This window comes from Bombus bifarius, unplaced genomic scaffold (assembly GCF_011952205.1).
Source record: "Bombus bifarius isolate JDL3187 unplaced genomic scaffold, Bbif_JDL3187 scf7180000007968, whole genome shotgun sequence".
NCBI classification, from domain to species: domain Eukaryota; kingdom Metazoa; phylum Arthropoda; class Insecta; order Hymenoptera; family Apidae; genus Bombus; species Bombus bifarius.
Window position 1 is genome coordinate 1,552,766 of NW_022884354.1, and position 19,489 is coordinate 1,572,254.

At 36.3% G+C, this 19,489-nt stretch overlaps 2 protein-coding genes across 10 annotated transcripts; both read left to right on the top strand.

Moving 5' to 3' along the window:
• Positions 1-3,342: 3,342 nt before the first annotated feature.
• On the top strand, positions 3,343-18,395 carry LOC117210302 (cystinosin homolog). Of its 9 annotated transcripts, none has more exons than XM_033453266.1 (10): positions 3,343-3,907; positions 4,192-4,314; positions 13,716-13,767; positions 13,860-13,944; positions 14,382-14,567; positions 15,211-15,451; positions 15,529-15,648; positions 15,867-16,155; positions 16,243-16,345; positions 18,109-18,395. In XM_033453266.1, exons 3-10 carry the CDS (start codon positions 13,728-13,730, stop codon positions 18,230-18,232), a joined length of 1,188 nt encoding a protein of 395 aa, XP_033309157.1. In that variant the 5' UTR covers positions 3,343-3,907; positions 4,192-4,314; positions 13,716-13,727; the 3' UTR covers positions 18,233-18,395. The 9 variants fall into 9 exon arrangements, with proteins under 9 accessions (XP_033309157.1, XP_033309138.1, XP_033309148.1 ...); XM_033453247.1 differs by having other exon boundaries at positions 3,344-3,907; positions 13,854-13,944; XM_033453257.1 differs by having other exon boundaries at positions 3,344-3,887; positions 13,854-13,944.
• Positions 18,396-18,472: 77 nt separating this feature from the next.
• On the top strand, positions 18,473-19,387 carry LOC117210340 (39S ribosomal protein L55, mitochondrial). The gene is made up of 2 exons (XM_033453282.1): positions 18,473-18,579; positions 18,853-19,387. Exon 2 carries the CDS (start codon positions 18,854-18,856, stop codon positions 19,169-19,171), a length of 318 nt encoding a protein of 105 aa, XP_033309173.1. The 5' UTR covers positions 18,473-18,579; position 18,853; the 3' UTR covers positions 19,172-19,387.
• The last annotated feature ends 102 nt before the right edge of the window (positions 19,388-19,489 follow it).

Genomic DNA, 19,489 nt, shown 5'->3' on the forward strand with positions numbered 1-19,489 from the left:
CTTTATCTCGTGGTTTGACGTTATTCCTTCTCTTTTTTTTCTCTATAATACTGCTTGTTATTTTGCTTGTTGGCTTCATTTTGCCATTACTTTTGTTTCGCAACTTCCTCGAAGGTTAGATTCCCCGGTTGCTAAACATTTGGCTTGTAAAACATAGAAATTTTTCCCTCGAAAGTGAGGAATTTCTACATTCATCTCCTGCTCTCCTGGATATGTATTTCCCATCTTTCGGATGAATAAACCCGAGGCGACAAATACTCTCGTAAATCAAACAACGTTCTTGCCGTTATTAATTATATTTCCGTCGCAGTGTCTTAATTAAACATATTAATTACGTTTCCTTTGAAATTGAAATCTCGTTGACATCGGATTCGTAAACGATCGAAAATATATATACACGTTTTCGTTCAATTTTTCTTTACCCTTTGCCGAGTTTTTAGTTCAGCTGTGTCCAGTCGGAGATTTAGAGGAACGTTCGTCGTCGGCTTTGGAACTGATGCCAAAAACGCGCGTTTTTCCGTTCAATCTTGCCTCGTGACCGATGAAAAATTACATCGTCCTGCGCACGTACTATTTAACTTTAACGAAATGACTAGCAATTATGGCTATTGCGCGAGCAACGTAACGTCGAGTTGAAAAATGAAGTTTTCTTTATCAGCTTCATTTGTTTATCACGCTAGTTCAAATAGATAATCTGAAGTATGTTACGTATTTTTGTAATTTAGAGTGCTATCGACGAAACGTCTGCACGTTCCATTCGTTCGTTCGATTTTACAAAAATTTCTAATCGCTATCCAAATGAATTAGAACGTAATATGTTCGTTCACGCTAATTCAAGCATATCCAATATCAATCGTACATAACCATGTTATCGAAGGTAATAGTTTAATCAACAAACAATTCTCGTATGCATAGGTTTACGAGTAGAGAACTTCGATCCGTGTCGACGCGTTCAAACACGAAACAAGATCGGTGGAAAACCAAGCGGCATTTGTTACCGAAAACTTTGCGTCAGACCTGATTTAATTTCGCGAATTCTATATCACGTTGAGAACACGGTTGTTCCTGTCGCCTCTGAATTTTCGCCTTCTTTACTTTCTTCTCCTTTCGTGCCGGCTCTTTATTTTCCCTTCTTCTTCTTTTTTTTTTTTTTTCAACGGATCGACAATTTATGTTTTTTCGCTGGCAAGCCAGAGATTTAGCGGAACAGCCAACGCAGTTCCGGAATTCGTGCCAAAATCGTGCGATCTGCGCGATCGAGGCAGCATACAGTAAGCTACATGTTGGAGAAAATCCGCTTCGTCATTCGATGACATCACGAGGCGACTTGTCCGACGTATCTACACCGTCGATCTTTTCCATACTTATCGTTTGCAGTTCATTTTCTTATCTCCAGATAAATGAAAACTCCTTCTTTTTACCAAGTCATTATAAATATAAACATTGCAACGTTTCACGCAATAGGAAAAAATTCAGGTAATTCCAGGCTCAAAGAATAAAAGTATAAACTGGTATCGATATATTATTAAGTATTTTATAACCCTTTTTCGCGATAGAATTTCGATATTTGCTATCCTCGCGTGCCAACTGGAAATTTAATTACTTCAAAGTACCCAATAATGTACGGCAGTAATATATTTTCGATTAAAGCCGTGTTTCAATCGCATTGTACCGAATCTGCAAGCTGAAAATTTCCTTTAATTTCGTCGTGCTACGTTTCCGATTCCATCGAAATTTTCGGAAACGAGGATAACGCAGAGATCACGGTATCGAAACTGCACGTGAACCAGTTTTGGGCGATTCCGTGTTAGCCTAGACGTAACGAACGTGCGACCTGGCCAATTAAATTCAATCGAGACCGACTGATCCATTGGCGTGTCAATACAGGTAAGTACATCGCAATTGCGTATGTCGTCGATCGGCGAACGAGTAGCCGTACGATTACTAAGAAACAAAAGTTTCCGTCACCAATACGCACAATCATCGTCACAGGGAAATTATTACATCAAAGGTTTAATCACGAAGTTGTCTGATATGTTACGCCGTCATTGCAAATATTGCGAAAGCAGACCACTTCCTTTAGAAATAGACACTCGCCACTAGTATATGCTAGTAGGTACGAAACAGCACGAACTCGTTAATATTTCTCGCATACCTAGTCTACTGAAAGTTTCGACCAATATAATTTTAACAATTTCAAATGTTTCGTCGAGCAGAAGAAAATATACGCAGAGGAATCACGATCGAACCAATTACCCATAGAGTTTTTACGAAACCGTTAGTCTAAATATAGCCATTGTAATTCACAATCAATTAGAAGCTATTGGTCCCTCGATTCGCTGAGCTAGCCACAAATTATATGTATTATATATTATATATATTACACGCATATATATACGTACATATATATGTACATATTGATGAAAATAGATGTCCGATACAAGTCAATAACCTCCGGTGAACGGTCTAATATAATTTAGTAATATTGTAATATATTAATAGAGGGAGAGTGAGAAGGAGAAAGGGAGAGAGGGAGCAATCTATACTATTAACACGGCGCATTCATCAGCCTTAACATTACGTTCTTTTAGTACATATTTTCCAGTATCAAACTTATCTGCCGCAACAATAATAATACATTTTTGTCGTAATATAAATTGTATGGTACACGCACGATATTGACCGTCGTTTTGCAATGCTGGCATTTTTTCAGTCAATTATGTTGTCAACTTTATTGGTTTCTTATCTTGTTTGTTTTAATACCTAGTCATTGTCAATTGTTGGAATCAATTTACTTTTAGAGGGATACTTTATCTTGTCTATCAAACGGAGAGTAAAAATTCAATCGAGGATCAGGGAATGTTAAAGACAAATTGATTTGTTTGCAAACATTTTAACGTTAATGGCTCGATTCGCGTAAATAACGCATCGTTTTTTATCATTGATAGATTTATCATTAATCTGCTTCCAGATCCTTAATTCCTTGGCATTAAAACACCAGAAAAATATACATGCTACGTTGTTCAAAGATTATATCTATCGACGACGTTAGTTTAACGTGATTGGTTTATTGCACCATTCGAGACAGAATTCAGATTCATAGATTATCCGATCGTAAGACAATTTCTACAAAATTCCGTTGAAACCAGATTCGCAGAAATTGGCGTTATGATCGAATAATCTATAGGATCTAACGCAGAAGAGACGGTAAAAGCACATTGGGAAAAGCCGAGATAGTCGAGACGGTCATGAAATTGAGCGTCGTATGGGAAAGGGACGGGTCGGGGAGGGAGGATTTTGCCGGGAGGGGAGAGGCTCGTACAACAGATTTATATGTACGTACGACAGGCTCGCGCTAGCCATTGCGAATCGCGTTCGCCAATGCGATAGTGTTCTCCTCTATCGTTCGACGATATCTCGGCCGGCCGAGGGAAAAGAGGAACGAGCCGTTCTCCTTTTACTTTCGATAGAATTTGCCCGAGACCTTGAACGAGCCAGCGATTTCGTCATAATTATACCTCGGGCTGGCTTATTTTTCGTCGTCGCTCCGACCGATAATATTTCGCCGTGATCGCGCATAGAAAACGTTCGAGTTTCTCTCGTTTCGGTAAAGAGAGAGAGAGAGAGAGAGGGAGAGAAAGTACCGATAGGAGAAGAAAATAGGCGATTCGACCTAGAGAAGAAGAGCCGATGTTTGGACCAAGTCGGAAAAAATATCGGGTGCGAACGAGGGACAGTTTCGTTGCAAGTTCAAGGCTGAAGCCCTGAGAAGTTTTGCGATCGGCAAACTGGAGTCATTGAATGCGGACAAACTGGGTGTCGAGAGTGCGTGCTCGCCTGGATGAAATTGCACCGAATGACTGGATGATTGGAAGAAACGTAGACGGGTGAGCGTCACGATAGACAGGTATACCGTCGTGCATTTGTTCAATTTTTCCTTCGATCATAGTCACGAATCGGTTGAAAGATTTGCATCAATTATATTAAGACGAGTAGCACAGTAATTATTACGTCGAGGAACAAAATTCGAAAAATTAAATAAATCGACGATTCGAGATTGATCGATTAAATTGCATGGAAGTTAACGAAGCCACTATAAAAAGTATCGCAGACAAATTAAATCGTTTCCGTTCGTCGTCGGAAGAAACACGTCGGTCTCGACGAGTTTTAATGGAAAGCTTGTTCTTGCAGGTAGCTCGAAAGAGAGGAAAGAGGTTTTTAAAGCGCGGAGAAATTGGACGTCTCTGTATCGGATTCGCTTACTGCAGGCTTTAACTGTCACCTGATCTATCGCGGCCGGACGAAATTCGACAGGTGAGTGAGCGAAGCCGCGGAGCAATTTATCCGTAAATCGTGATCTAATAAAAACTGGACAAAACGTTGGAGAAATAAATTGACCGTTTAGCCAAGGATGCGGAATTTGAGTCGCCGTCCGATGAATAAATCAGTCACGAATTACCGAACAAGCATCGAATGGCACTTTATTCGTTCTATGTCTCTCTCTCTCTCTCTCTCTCTCTCTCTCTCTCTCTCTCTTTCTTTCTCTGTCTTGCAATCTGTTATAGACGATAGAACGAACGTGATATATTATTCCGGATGTAGGATAGAGATTAAACATCGGATGTTAAGCGTTAGCTGAAAATTTTGATTCTCATTCTACGTTAAAATTTATATATTATAATTTCTAGAAACGAGTGCCTGCCATAATATACGCTATTCCACCTTCATTTGATTAGACCTCTTCTACTCGCTGCAACTCGAGTTATGCTAAAACACTCCTAAAGTCTTACCCTTCAATTAATAAAGCGGTGAACATGGAAAGACTTTTAATACAGTTGAGTAAAGAAAAATAGGAAGGGAATGGTCGAGTTGCAAGAAGTTTTAGCAGTTATAAATACGATTCGTAAACTTGACATTATACATTATATACACGTACACCTTTCTTGTTTCGAAATTAAACTTTTTTAAGTTGCAAATCATGTTCGAAAGAAAGATCTCAAAAGTGCTCGAGAAGAAGAAATAACCGAGTTGTATTTTCTCCTTTCTCTTCTTTTTTCTTTCTCCTTTTTTTTTCTCTCTTTTTTTCGGGGGACTAAATCGATCGAATTGACAAAAATTCGCAATGAGCACGTCCACCACTTTCGTCGATTCTGTAACACAATATAATTCCCGTGAAACTGGCCGTGAAATCGAAATCGATTCGGTACTCGTCGGTTGGTGGAAACCGGGAAACGAGGCCGAATACAAAAGTCATTGACACGTTTCTATACACGCGATACGCTGCCAAACGCCGTTGACAGCTTTCGCAAGTAAAGTACTTTGCAAATCGTAACCGGGGACGTGAATTTCTTGAAACTCCGTCGACATATTCTCGATTCGAAACGCCTTGTGTATATAACGGCACATGATCTATTATTAAACGTAGACGCTGTTGAGAGAAAAGAACAGACGATAATATCGAAGCGGTAAGAGATTGTCAGCAGATAAGTTTATCGAATTAAGTGGAGTCAAAGGAAGAGATGTTTTCATCACCTATTATCACCTTATCGTTGTCTCTAAGAACGACCGTTAACTATATAGCATTACGTATATATATCTGTAGATTTATATCGACGATGGATGTCAATGGATGGCAATTGTAATTTACGATGCTTCTTTTAAAATTGATCGTGAGAATTAGTCGATTTAGTCATTTAATTATACGTGCTAACTAAGCGGAATTTGAAATTTACGATCGCATATGAGCAGACATTCGTAAATGAATAACACCGTTTGCACGTGACACGCCTAAAAATCGTCGTTCCGCCAATCGATAGCAACGTTGTTTGTAATCGAAGCGAGACGAGATAACGAGTTACAAAAACCGCATATGAAAAGAGCTATTACGACTCCTACGATTGTTTGAGTTTTGCGAGAAACGCCGCTAAGTGTAGAAAATTGTTCTTATTTGAAGCAACAAGGTCGCAGGAAATAGTGCAGCGCCGTAATGGCTAAGAACGTATCATTGTCGAGTAAGGAGTAGAAATATCTAGAATACAGTCGAGTGGAAGAACGATGAAAAATGCGGCTTTTTAAATTTCGTCGAGCCGATCGGTGGTCGACGTCTTAATTTTTCAATATTAGAATGACATGGCGTACAAGTTGACAGAGTGATTCACGCGAAACGATAAATCATTTAACTCCAGAAAAGGGTCAATTAATGGCGACGTAGCGGGTTGTATACAACAAAGCGTTCAAGATTAATTATCGCTAAAGAATCTCACGATAATTAGCGGCTGTTACTTTGCCCCTATAATTCATTATCTTTTCTGAAATTCCTAGAGACTTATAAAGGATCAAATTCGAACAGTCCATTGATCAAGAAGATATATATACAAACTTATAATACCATAGAAAAATTTGTCGTTAATCTTCCTGAGTTATCTCTAAGGCAATTCTATCGATCTCGCTGTAACGATATATTAAACTTAACTGTAGGATAAAAACGATAGACTATAAGGATATAGATTAGATTTCCAGTGATTCGCGTAATTAATCGACTAGTATTTTAATTATAATTTCTTTTAACTTTCGTAACAACGATAATTTATTGGGAAAGAGGAATGATTGATATCGATCGATCGTCGCCGAATTAAAAGGAATGTTAGTGCTATTCGAAAAATGATTAAATCAATTTCAGCGGAACTACGCTGTTGAAGCTCGCGTTATCAGGATAATTTTATTCCATCTGGAGAGCTGCGAAATTACGATTCGCTCCGTTGAGGGGATGAAAAAAAAAAACGGAATTAATACGACATTTTAATTCCAGAAATAATGTACCTATTCCAGGAATCTTTTTCAAGCATTATAATGCGTGATATTAATGCGGTGCATATTTCTTTCATCGTTTTTATTTTTATTTATCGACCGAATGACCAACGATGAATTAACATTTATCAAGCTCTTCACGTTGACAGAATGGACGAAGAAAATAATTGGAAATTTATTTTCGAACGCGCGCGTATTTATTGGATACTCGAAATAATTTGTTTACTGACAATGAGTGATAAAGCAATACGTTCGCGTTATGATTTATAGATGAACATAATTCATTTTCATTATCTGTAATGTGTTTCCACACGTACGCTTTTATATTCTATCGTTAGTCATAATTCGTTCCGTCATGTCGGTTAAAAACTTTGTCGAGGCACCTCTGTTTTTATTTCTTCTTCCCGCTGTGTCCAAAGATCTTCCGTACCGAATTTTCATCTGCCGTTGAGAGAAATAATTATAAACGCGCGGATGGAAGCAACCGTATAATCAGGCAGACTCACGAGCTCAACAACGTTTCGCTTTTTTTTTTTTTTTACAACGGAATTAAAAATGCAACACGCGAGCAACGTATCACGCTTCAATTAAGGTAGACGCGTCTCAAACTGGTCACTGCTTCGAAAAGTATCTCCGCGGAGAAGCGAGCTATTTCAAAATAATAAATATATTCCTTTTTCGCAAATGTTTCGCGTGTTCACGTACTCTCAAAGGTATTTTCATTCGTCTGTCCCACTCGCGTAATCGATTTAAAAAATCATTGCCTTTGGCATGGCGTTTAAACATTTATAACATACGTAACGTAACATAAATGGTTCGTACTTAGCAACGACACCAAGTCACACAAATCTAGGATATGTTCATCGGTGCAATTTATTCGCAGAATAATTACGTTCATTATGAATATGTAACCGTTACGATGTCTTTCGATCATGGTAGAAAATAGCCAAGTATTTGGATCAAACGAAAGGGAACGCTGAAACATCAAGGCGGTCGATCGATCGATCGACTTATCGACCTCCTTAATTATTACTAGCGAGGAAAGCTATCTTGTTGTACGACTGTATGAAACATTTCAACTGCAAGATCATATCGTAACGAGCTTGTCTTTCGTATCGCAAACCAGGTTAAATATTAAACAAGCTTTTACTCGATCGTGTCTTAGATAAAATGATAAAATCGAAAGAAGAAAAAGCTTCGATAGTATCTTCCATACTCTAATCATAACGAGTAATCGTTAGTTTTGCGTTTCTACCGCGGCATGTATCATCGATATTCGTAACATACTTTGCCCTAGATCGTTTTATCAGTTTATATATTTATTATTAAATTATAGTTATTCAATGATAAATTATGTGTCTTACGACTCGTCAAGATAATCGCATTGCTAATGCGCACGGTCCTGTAAATTTATTATAAAAAATTGTACTTCTTTTTCGTACGTTAGGTTACTTACTTCAGCCGCGGCGATCTGGCATTCTCTTTTACCGATGATACCATTATGAACCAGCGGAGATAATATCGTTGAGCGGTAAGATGTACCACGATGAAAGGAATATCTGAAATGAAAAACACTCGTTAAGGAATTACGTTGGGAAAGTTTCTTTGAAACGCTTTCTCCGGAATTAACAAAATCAGATATAAATCTCAGGACAGGAAGTTCGGAACTCGTTCGAGATGCTGACAGCACGGCGAACGATCGTAATAACGAAGAATAAATTTCCTCGCCGTCCGAACTTTCTTCGTCCGAGCGAGTAATTAAGTTTTCGAGCAGGCGGCCTGTCGACCACTGTCACCGCCAACAGTTCCAAAAACCCATTTTCGTTTCGCCGTCGAACGAAATTTTTCGAGTGTATATGGGAAAGAACGGAGAAAAGGAGAAAGAGGAGGAGGAGATTTTTTCGAGGTAGCGTTCGAGTGTATCGCGGCTAATATTCTTTAAAACTAGGCCGACACGGGTCGTCCGTTGTTTTGTTCTTTCTTCTTGTTTTCGATCGTAGCTCGTAAAATCGGATCTCGGAAAAGGTCAAAAGCAGACCGCGTTCCCAGCATTAATATTCGATAGGAATGGAATCCGCAGACCGAGCCAAACTGCCGCCACGAGCTTGTAAATTTACATTGGAAATCGGCTGGAACGCCTGAAACACTCGGAGAAAGAAGTTTTCCTTGGATACGAACCGACGTGCCGAAGCAATGGGTTCGGGCGACATTAGGAATACAAGTTTCGGTTTACCCGGGCAAATTACACGATCGAAGAACGATCGTCCGATGGAATCGGTCAACCTTCTCTACTATCTGTTTCTACTTTCGCGTAACGCTTTATCCAGCGATATCGCTAGAAGTGTCGCTATCAGATCCCTACCAGTTCTCTGTACCGAGTCGATCGTTAATTAGAATACGTTAACCCGGCGGAACGGTGGAATAAAATCTTTTATCTCGCGTACGTTATTACTTGCGATTTCGCGTTATCAAAACCGTCCAGAGAAATGCGATTCCACAGCAATGGAGTACGCGGAGCTACATTAATATTCTATAAGGATCGGGTTCGTGAAATAGGCGAGACCAGCGCAACGAAGCTGGTGAATTTACATTGGTGAACGGTACGATATAAAGAAAAAGCAAGGCTGAAAAGCCAGGGAATATATCAAGTGACGAGAAAGAAGATACAATGTGTTCAAAACACGAAGTTAACGTTTGTGGGAAATTTGATCTACGAACTTGGAGTGAACTGAATTGATCGAATCATTCGGTTCGAAATAGACATAATATACGTATTAGAGAAATATATACGTTCGTGCGTTCCGCCCCAGCGGATTATGCAACGTTCTGATTAATTTAAATTAAAAATGTGAAATGAAATACGATAACGCTGTGCCGAACAAATAAGACGCTTTAAAATATTAAGATAAGGGCAGCAGCACGCAGCAGACATGAAAATCGCGTGAAATACTATGGAAAAACAGCGATATATTGCCATAAAATCTTGCCGCGAGATCGTTATTTCCGTTATTTTTTTAAATTTTCTGTATGAAATTCATGGCGATTGTCGTTCTTGGTGCACGAAACGTGTGACCTGCATCTGGTATCGGTACACGCGCGTTTCACACTGTAAAGTCTAATTTCATCCTGCGCAACAAAATCGTTGCAGTGACGCTCGATAACTTTGAAATTGCAAACGCAACAAATCGGTCCCATAACTCGACGTTTTGCCGATCTTACGCAACGGTATTTCTATTTGAAGTTAACATTCTCTAAACGTTATCTGTATTTTCGTGTATTTTTCGCTTGAACCACCAGTAAGCTTTCTACGATTACGATACTCTGCTTTCCCTGTCTCGTTTTCTTTTCATTAGTGCGGTTGCTAGATTTCGTGAAACGAAGCTCGTTCCGCGAATGTTTCTTCACATCCCAATTAACCAGGGACGTGGCTTCAACGTGCATTTGACTGCGTGCGATTAAGTAATTGCCGGCGATAAGAAATTAACATGGAACGAGCATTACGTTGCCCGATCCAGCCGGCAAAGTTAATCTTTAATTTATGCTAACCGTTATTACCTGGCGGACTAGCCTTTAATACTGCACACGCAAAACTGTTCGCGAAATTGTTTCCAGGATGAAAGGATAATGCAACTGCTGGCCGAAAGATAACGCGACCGTATGCGATGGCAAAAAATATCTAACGAAAAGGTTAAAAAAAGGGGCCAACGGATGCAAACGCGTACGTTCCGGATAAGAAAACATCGTAGGGTCGATAAATAGAAAGCTTGACGAGGCAATACATAACAATCGTCAATACGTAATGTATCTTTCATTCGTCTTCCACTTTTTTCGGAATATTACGCTGTTTACGTAATACGTAGATAAGTTCCAATCCTTTTGTCAATTACTTGGATATAATATAACATACGTAATTACTTGCTTATTAACATCTTGCTCGTTCACCTATATTAATAAATGAAGAGCATCTGTCTGTCTATCTAGCCGACTCTCTCGCTTCTATCGTTTCGATAAAATTCTTCTGTCGGATGTATTTCGTGCCTTCCAATGTGAACAGCGATGTTTCCACGATGTCGATGGAACTTCATCAACGCTCGACCCATTCAAGCGTATTAAGTTTATCAAGCAGCAAATAACTAGAATATCGGGGAGTGTGTATAGATAAGAACAGATAGAATTCAAAACTATACGAAAGATCGTTTCGCGATAATTAACGTGATTTTACGAGCCGATTCGAACGTTCTTATCGCGATACGTCGAACGTACATCGAATTATCCGATCTTGTTGTGATAGCAAATGTTGAAAACGAAAAGACAATAAGAAACAGGAGTAGAATTCCAAGCATATTTATAAAAGATATAGAAATTCTTGAATTTTGAAGGTCGTTCGAACAACAGGATGTTTTAACATATACTGCAGATCGTAGACGATAAGTAAACGTTTATTCGCTTATCCGAAATCGATCGGCGGACGGTGCTCGCAGATTTCCGTGGACCATTTCGTCGAAGAAAACATTTTCAAACGCTTTGGAAATTTCCAGGATACGCCGACAGGCACTCCCGAATCTTGAAATCTGAAGAAAAGAACGAGGAAAGGAATATTTCCTGGGAAATTCCATGCGGACGATTCGATGGAATAATTTCGGAGGTATATCGATGAACGTCCGGCCAGGAACAATCTTGTTTATCCATATCGAAGACGAATTGAAATTGATAAAAAGGAAAGGAACGAAAGGGAGGGGGAGGACTATCTTCGAGGATTAGGTCCGTTCTACTCGGCCAGCTATGATGCAAAGGAAAATATTGACGGCGAAGTAGCCTGTATACGTCAACAAAAGCGGCAGCAGACTGCCGATCGACTTTCAGAGCTGTTTCCGTGTAAGCTTCGCGAAGGCCCCTTTGGGACACGGAGTGCACTCGAACGTCGATCTCTCTTTCGATTTATTCTATCTGAAAATGTGTAGAGAGAGTATACACACGCCCACCCAGCTCTGCCTCCGCCTCTCCCTCTGCTTACGAGTACCGTTCACTCACGAACTACTTGTCGGAACAGAATTTTCCGAATTGCCGAATGCAGAGTATTAACGTAACGTTATCGCGGAAAATCGGCTGCTTTCTGATTCTCGCTGAATCTTGCTTGAACGTGCTTAAACGCGCGACTTTTTCCGTTCCAGTGGAACCATTGGTTTCATTTAACGGCTACGATTTCATTAACAGCGACAAGTTCTTCACCCCGAGAAATAATTTTTGCTCAAAGATTAAACTCCGTTCCGAAATAACATTGGCAACAGAGATATTTCCTCGAATATTTTAAACAAAGTGGCGTTAAAAATAATTGTCGATTAAGCTGTAAGGGAAAGATACGCGTTCAAGAACGAATAAAAAAGAAATTGGAAATCAAGAAAAATTTGAACGAGAATAATTTCTACTCTTACAAATGCGTAGCAATGGAATAATATGGCTCTGTGAAACGATTAATTGTACAAGGTTAACTAAAAAGGAAGGGAAATAATATGGGTGGCTATAATATTGGAGCATTTTATAGCAGCGAAGAGAAATAATGAAAAAAATAGATGGTCCATTATCTCCGAATAGGTCCATAATTCGCCTAGAAAAAGGATGGTGCCAGTCTACCGAGAGCATTACGAAAATGAACAGCAGGAAAAAGAATGTAATGCGATGAAATGCAAAAAAAAAACCGCGGCATAATGAAACATCGCGTATCAAAACGATAACTATCACGTTATGGAACTCGTTAATGACATCGCCTCGCAATTTACATGCAAATATCTCGATACGAGGCTGAGAAACCTCTTTTACTCTTCTACCTGAATATGTAATTTCGCGAAAAATTTACATCAGATTAATTTCAAAACTTTCGAAAGACATCGTCAGATTCAAATAAATCAATTCTAAGGTTTTATCTTAAACGAAGTCGGTCCTCGTCGATATACATAAAATACAATTTCCTACTTCATTTATACGTGACTGTCGTAATGCAAAATTTTACAAGTACGACAAATTTTCCTTGAACGCGAGGTTTCGTTACGTCCCAGCCTCGAACTCATCTCATGCCAGCGCGTTTTGTTGCATCGTTGCATGACATAAACAGAGAATGCATGCTATCCAGGGGCCAGGAGTTTCCATTTACGTTTACTCAGAACTGGTTCAAAGGTGTACAGTGGTGTACAGGCTCGATCGATTTTTCGGTTGAGTCGCCGTGAAATATTCGGCGATGTCGAGTTTCTCTAGTCAAACGATATGCTCGCCCAAACCCGGACGGAATGCTGAAAATCTCTAGAACGGCAGGTCTTATCGCCTTTAACGCCTCGTGGCATGTTTCATCGAGGTCGTCGCGCTTCCGAGGTTAAGTTCGACCGATACTCTCTGTGTCTTTCCATAGGAACCGAGCTTTCGTACTCATAATGTCTGTACAAGCGAACGTATCGTTCGAAATTTTTCTAAATAATTGTTAAATCAACGGTATCCGATGTTCGACCGAAAATATACGGAACGTTATCATATTCTGGCTACCGTGAATGACAACTGGAGGATTGGTACAGATTATCCGATCGTATCGGTAGCATGCATCCGACAAAGTGCCCGGTACTTTCTATGACTTCCTTGTTTCTTCCGAGTATTAAGCGGTCAAAGCCTTCAGAAGTTAAAAAATTCTCTTCTCGATTAGACGTATAGAGTAGAATCTCGTTTAGTCAGTCTTGTTAGAAGCGAGTTAGAACTGTTGTATTAATCAAGCTAGTTGTTCCATAATTGCTGGTTGCTTTGTATAATTGTCTTACAATCAGTACAGTGATATCGATACAGTTAATCAATACAGTTAAATACAGTGTTATGCAAAATCTAAGGTTCAAGAAAAGTTTGGGATTAAAGGTTTGTTTGATCTATTTCAGAAGCCACAAAAGATGGCCTTTGTGTGGTATATAGGGATTATCACAATTCTAGGTATGAAACAATTTATAAATTATATTACATAGGATAATCTTAACTGCATTTTTGCATCTTATGTTAAATAACGATTAATACCTCAGTTGCAGATAAGGCATGGGCAGATTTTAAGGTATCAAATCAAGATTTAATAGTTCACGTAGATAGTCAAGAATCATTTGAGTTGTACCTGACGTAAGTATCTTTGACATAAGAAAAATAAAAATAAGATTATCTAAAAGAAACAAGTACAACATGATTATTGAATGAGACACAAAAAGTTCATTATTGACTATGTGATGTGTACCATTTACTTATATTGCTTTAACATCTAATTACTAACGATAAGTATGATATTCTCATTACTTCAGTTCCATAGCATATTTTCTAAAATATCATTCAAATTGATCTTTATGTTGCATTACTGTTTGGAAATGTTTCTTATATAAAGCAGTATATATTAATCTTATATCTTATATCTTATATCAATAGTATATAAAATATAGTTAGAACAAATTGAGATAAAACTTTCCTATGTTTCTGAGTAACTATAAATTAGCTACATCGTTATATAATTAAAGAATATAAAAAACATAAAGTAATGTTGATAATTATTTAATTTTCTCATACAGGAAAAGCTTATCTGAAGATGTATCAGTGACGATAGAAGTGCAACATCCAGATTTAGTTTCTGTTAACACATCCAGTATCTATATTACTAAAAACGATACAAAGAAGAAATGGGATATTCTTATAAATGGTCGCAGTGCAGGACACTCGATTATTAGTCTTAATGTCACGCCTAACAATGTTACAGAGTAAGTATATTTTTCATATAATGAATAAGTACCTTTAAAATCAAAATCCAAAGTATACTATTCGTTTCTCTTTAATTTGCAAATAAACATTTAAATTAACAAATAAGGAACACATTGATCCACAAAAAATAAAGATACAATAGATTAGAACAAATTGACTTTGTCGCTATCAAGTACTGTTGCGTTGTGGTGAAAGGTAACTTTACTTACTTTAAGGTAACTTTACTTTAAGTCTTTACTTTTATAATAAACTTGCAAAAGATTTTGATCTACATTACATACATTAGTATTTAGTGGTTTGTACAGATAACCTCCTGACCTATACTTGTCATCGGTTCCCCTACTGAAAGTTCAATCAGTCTGTGTTCATCTGTTCTAACTAGAACATGATAGTGTAATTGCTCTTACCATTTTCTTTTATCATTATTGCATTTTGATATTCGTATTGCAAAGTTTGTATTCCATTAATTGAAATTAAAAATTGTCACCAAAGAATAATGACACTTTTTAGAGTGATTTTAATACCTCAAGACCAATTAAACAAAATTGATTTAAAGTAAGAAAAGAATTACAAAATTGTTAAATGCTATGTTACAGAATCTTGTGTTTTTATTATAGCGACTAATATTTTGTATTTTTACAGTTACTCCCAAGCATTTGTTAGAGTGACTATTGAAAAATCAGATACACTTTACCACATAAGTACCGTAGTAGGATGGATATACTTTCTAGCATGGAGTGTAAGCTTCTATCCACAGATATACAGTAATTACAAACGCAAAAGTGTCGTAGGATTAAATTTCGATTATTTGTCATTGAATTTGGTTGGCTTTATTCTGTATGCACTTTTCAACTGTGGCTTGTATTGGATACCAGAAGTTGAGGTAAATCAAATGGTGCAATAAATGCAATTGGTATAGTATTTTTTAACCATAGCTTTACTTAATGTCACGCTTTTCAGCTGGAGTATTTTAGAAGATATCCAAAAGGTTTAAACCCTGTACAAGTGAATGATATTTTCTTCGCTTTGCACGCAACATTTGCGACTGTGATAACTATTATTCAGTGCTTTATATATGAGGTAATTAATTAAAATTTATCAGGTCTGTAAGTATGAAACCGAAATCTGTGGGAAAAATGTATAGCTAGCGATGGGCAATACTTTTCATACAATAAGCGTGTATTTTTTATACAAAAATACATATTTACATATTCATATTTACATGTCTGGTACTGCAGATAAACATATTACAATTCTGTAAATGTTTTTAAATTTTAATGAAGACGTTGTCTTTCTAGGCAGGAAATCAAAGAGTATCTACCACAGCACGTATTATTCACGGAATATTTGTAGTCTTTATTTTAATTTCTATGATATTAGCTATAGTGACAACGATAAAATGGCTTGACTTTCTGTATTATTGTAGTTATGTTAAATTGAGTATAACATTAATTAAATACGTTCCACAAGCATTTTATAACTACAAAAGAAAATCCACCGTTGGTTGGAGTATTGGCAATATATTTTTAGACTTTACGGGTGGTATGTTGTCAATGCTACAGATGATACTTAATGCATACAATTATGGTAACGTATATCAAATAAATGTAAAACTTCAAACTATTACCAATTCTGTTTTAATGGCAAGTGACTAATGATAGCTCTTTCTTCTAGATGATTGGGAAAGTATTTTCGGAGATCCCACGAAATTTGGTTTGGGATTTTTCTCAGTTGCATTTGATATATTTTTCATTATACAACACTATGTACTATACAGGTACGTATATCTCTATCTTTACTTTTTCATCGTCATAAACCATTTAACTAACAACCATTTAAATAATAAAAATAATTATATTTCTTAAAAAGCTGCTAATACGCAGACATGAAAAACGTACTACAAACTGCATGTTGTTTGTACTAACGCACTATCGAGATATTAGCAGAAATTCTATGTATCACTTTGCATTGGAAGTAAATAGTCTTTGCACGTGTGAAAAGATGAATAACTTGCATGTCTTATAAGTTCTACTTACTTAATTCCTTATATTTAATTATTTCATAACAAAAATTAATATCGACTACTATTCATAAATGAGCCAAAAACTCAACACGATGTAGAAGCTAATATATAAATATGCATATCTGTCTATGTGTAAAATTTGATAAAAAATTTCATAACCACTACTTATTATCTGCTTAAATCAGTTCAATTCTTCTAAGTATGTGTACACGCTTTCGCTAGTACGAATCGTAGATATGAGGCAGCAAAAAAATTTGTTTACAGATTTATCCGTGAACAGATGATTGACCTCAAAAACAGAATATAAGTACCTATCATCATCAATTTTGTTTTAAAATCATCTCACAACCATGCATTTTTCCCTTCCAAGTTGCACGAGCTTGCAAAATCATAAATTCTTACAGAGTAGGTAGCCAGAATGCAAGAAGTAACGAAATACTGCATAAACAAGAGAATTCATATGACGAAGACTCGGAGGCACTTCTGAAAGATATGTGTTGTTGTGGTTTCCGAAGTCAGAAGTAGAAATATGATAGGGAAAGAAGTTGTACAGAATTTCATTTCAGTCGCGAAATGGAAATTCAGCGTTCAGTATTTAAAACGTTTTCACACATATCGTGTATACGTTAGTTATACAAAATTTATCCAGTGAAAAATTTGAAGTGTATTTGTTGTAAATAAGATTATTTTGATATATTTTTAAATATTTTAACGAATCTCGGTTGTTAATTGTGTATAAATAAAAGAGGAAAAAGCTTGATTATAACAATTTTAACCACATTGATATGTCAAACAATATTGCAGATATCAAATGATATTGGTAGTGTATGAAAATAAAAGTTACAAAAAAGTAAAATTTTCATAAATTATTGAGAACTGTAATTGTTCATGATTTTACATTTATATGTTCACCTTGAAATTACAATAAATATTATCTGCATGACTTTGTACACTTTGATCAAATTATAAACATGAATATTTTAAAATTTTGCTACATTTCAAAATTAAGCATTTTAAATTACAGTTTGTCTTATAGTGCTGCGGTTTTTAGGCATGCAGCATGATATTAGAACTACCTTTATATCAAAGGTATATTATAATAAAGTGATTGTGTATTGTCTAATTATTAGAACTTGCAACAGTTTTAATAATTTCTGTGTCTTTCTACTATATCGATCTTCATCAAACTCCTACAAAGTAAAGCAATAAAATCCCTTTCAAATTTTGAAATCACAGAAAGATTTAAATAAATGATGTGTGCCCACTTTGAGTAAATCAGTTTGCATGTGTGTATTTGTGAGCGCAATTCTATGTATGTGTACGTGTGTTATGTTGTATCTTTACTAACAGAACTAATTAAACTAACATCTTATAACGAGTGAGGACTAATTATATATTACTGAAGAAAACGTGTGCCATATAAAAATAGGATCACTCACTACACACAACTGCACTCTTTATATTTATCCTTTTATCATAAGGAAGAACTATATATACATGTCGATTACTTTCCACAGGGATCATAAAGAATATGTTAGAATACCTGGTAACAATTACGAAAATTCGGAAGAAAATCCACTAATCTGTGATTCAAATAGCAAAAACGACGCTGACATTGCTACCGATCCCATGACGACATGATCCCATCTATTTGCATACGTTATTTAAAATTTTATTCTTACCAAGCAATGTGCAGTATATCCATCGATGAAAATTACGAAGCCATGCAATTATACAACAAAATGTATACACGTGTGTAATATCACTCGCGAAATCAAATAATTCACTTCTTTTTATAACGAAATATATCCCACTCGTACCGAAATAAGACACGTTAAAACCGCCAAGACTTTACAATTTAAAAACTATCGATATTTCAATTCGATTCGATAAGTCGTAGCCATCTACTGGTCGGATTGTGCACTAACCGTGTAACAGTACGTGTTGTACACATATAGTCGGAGTAGTAGTGTTTATTCAGAAAAGAGGTAAGTTTAATTTACTTTCAGTTTGATTATAAAAAGATCATAAAAATATTTTATGGTCAAATAACAGGTAAACAATATAATAAATAGTAGTGGAATTATGATTCGTAAATAGATCTTAACTTTAATGACTAATATAACCTCTTTGCGTAGATATTGATATGTGTAATTTTCCATTATAATTTTATCGGTTGCTAATGACAAAATAAAATTACTGTTTCTGTTACTAAGTTACTGTTTTTCATTGATTTTTGTAAATATATATTCATATTTCAGAATGAATATATCCTCCCTTTTACGACCAGCACGATCTGCATTATCCTTACATAGGAAATTGAATTGTTGGACAGCAGCGATAACAAAGAAGCATAGAAAATTTTATTTAAATACTTTTCCTGTGCATCTTGTTTTACCAGATGGCAGTAGTATTAATATCGAATACGATGAACCAAGGAGGATAATTAATCTTCCTCTCGACATTGAGACTCTCACCGAAGAACAGAAACGAATTAGATTGGAGAGACGTAGGACCATAAGTAAAACAAAAGTAGTAGAAGAATACCAAGATGATTTTGATGAAACTCAGTTCTATTAAATAATTTACCCAACTGTATCATTTTTTTAAATATTGCACATGGAATTCACGTTACAGTTTTATATTATAATCGTTTAGCTTTTTGCATGTTTATTTTTGATTATAAATAGATCTAGTACAGTAAATCTCAAAGCATATAAATGATCTGTACTATAAAAACACATCATGTACATATTAAATGTAATTTAATAAAATAATAACTGTATTTAGATGTAAGTATATATGTCTTCCTATTATAAATATTACAATATTTACAGAAATGTAATACTAATGTGTTTTAATGCACTAAATATAGCAGAATAATTGTCAAAAGGTATT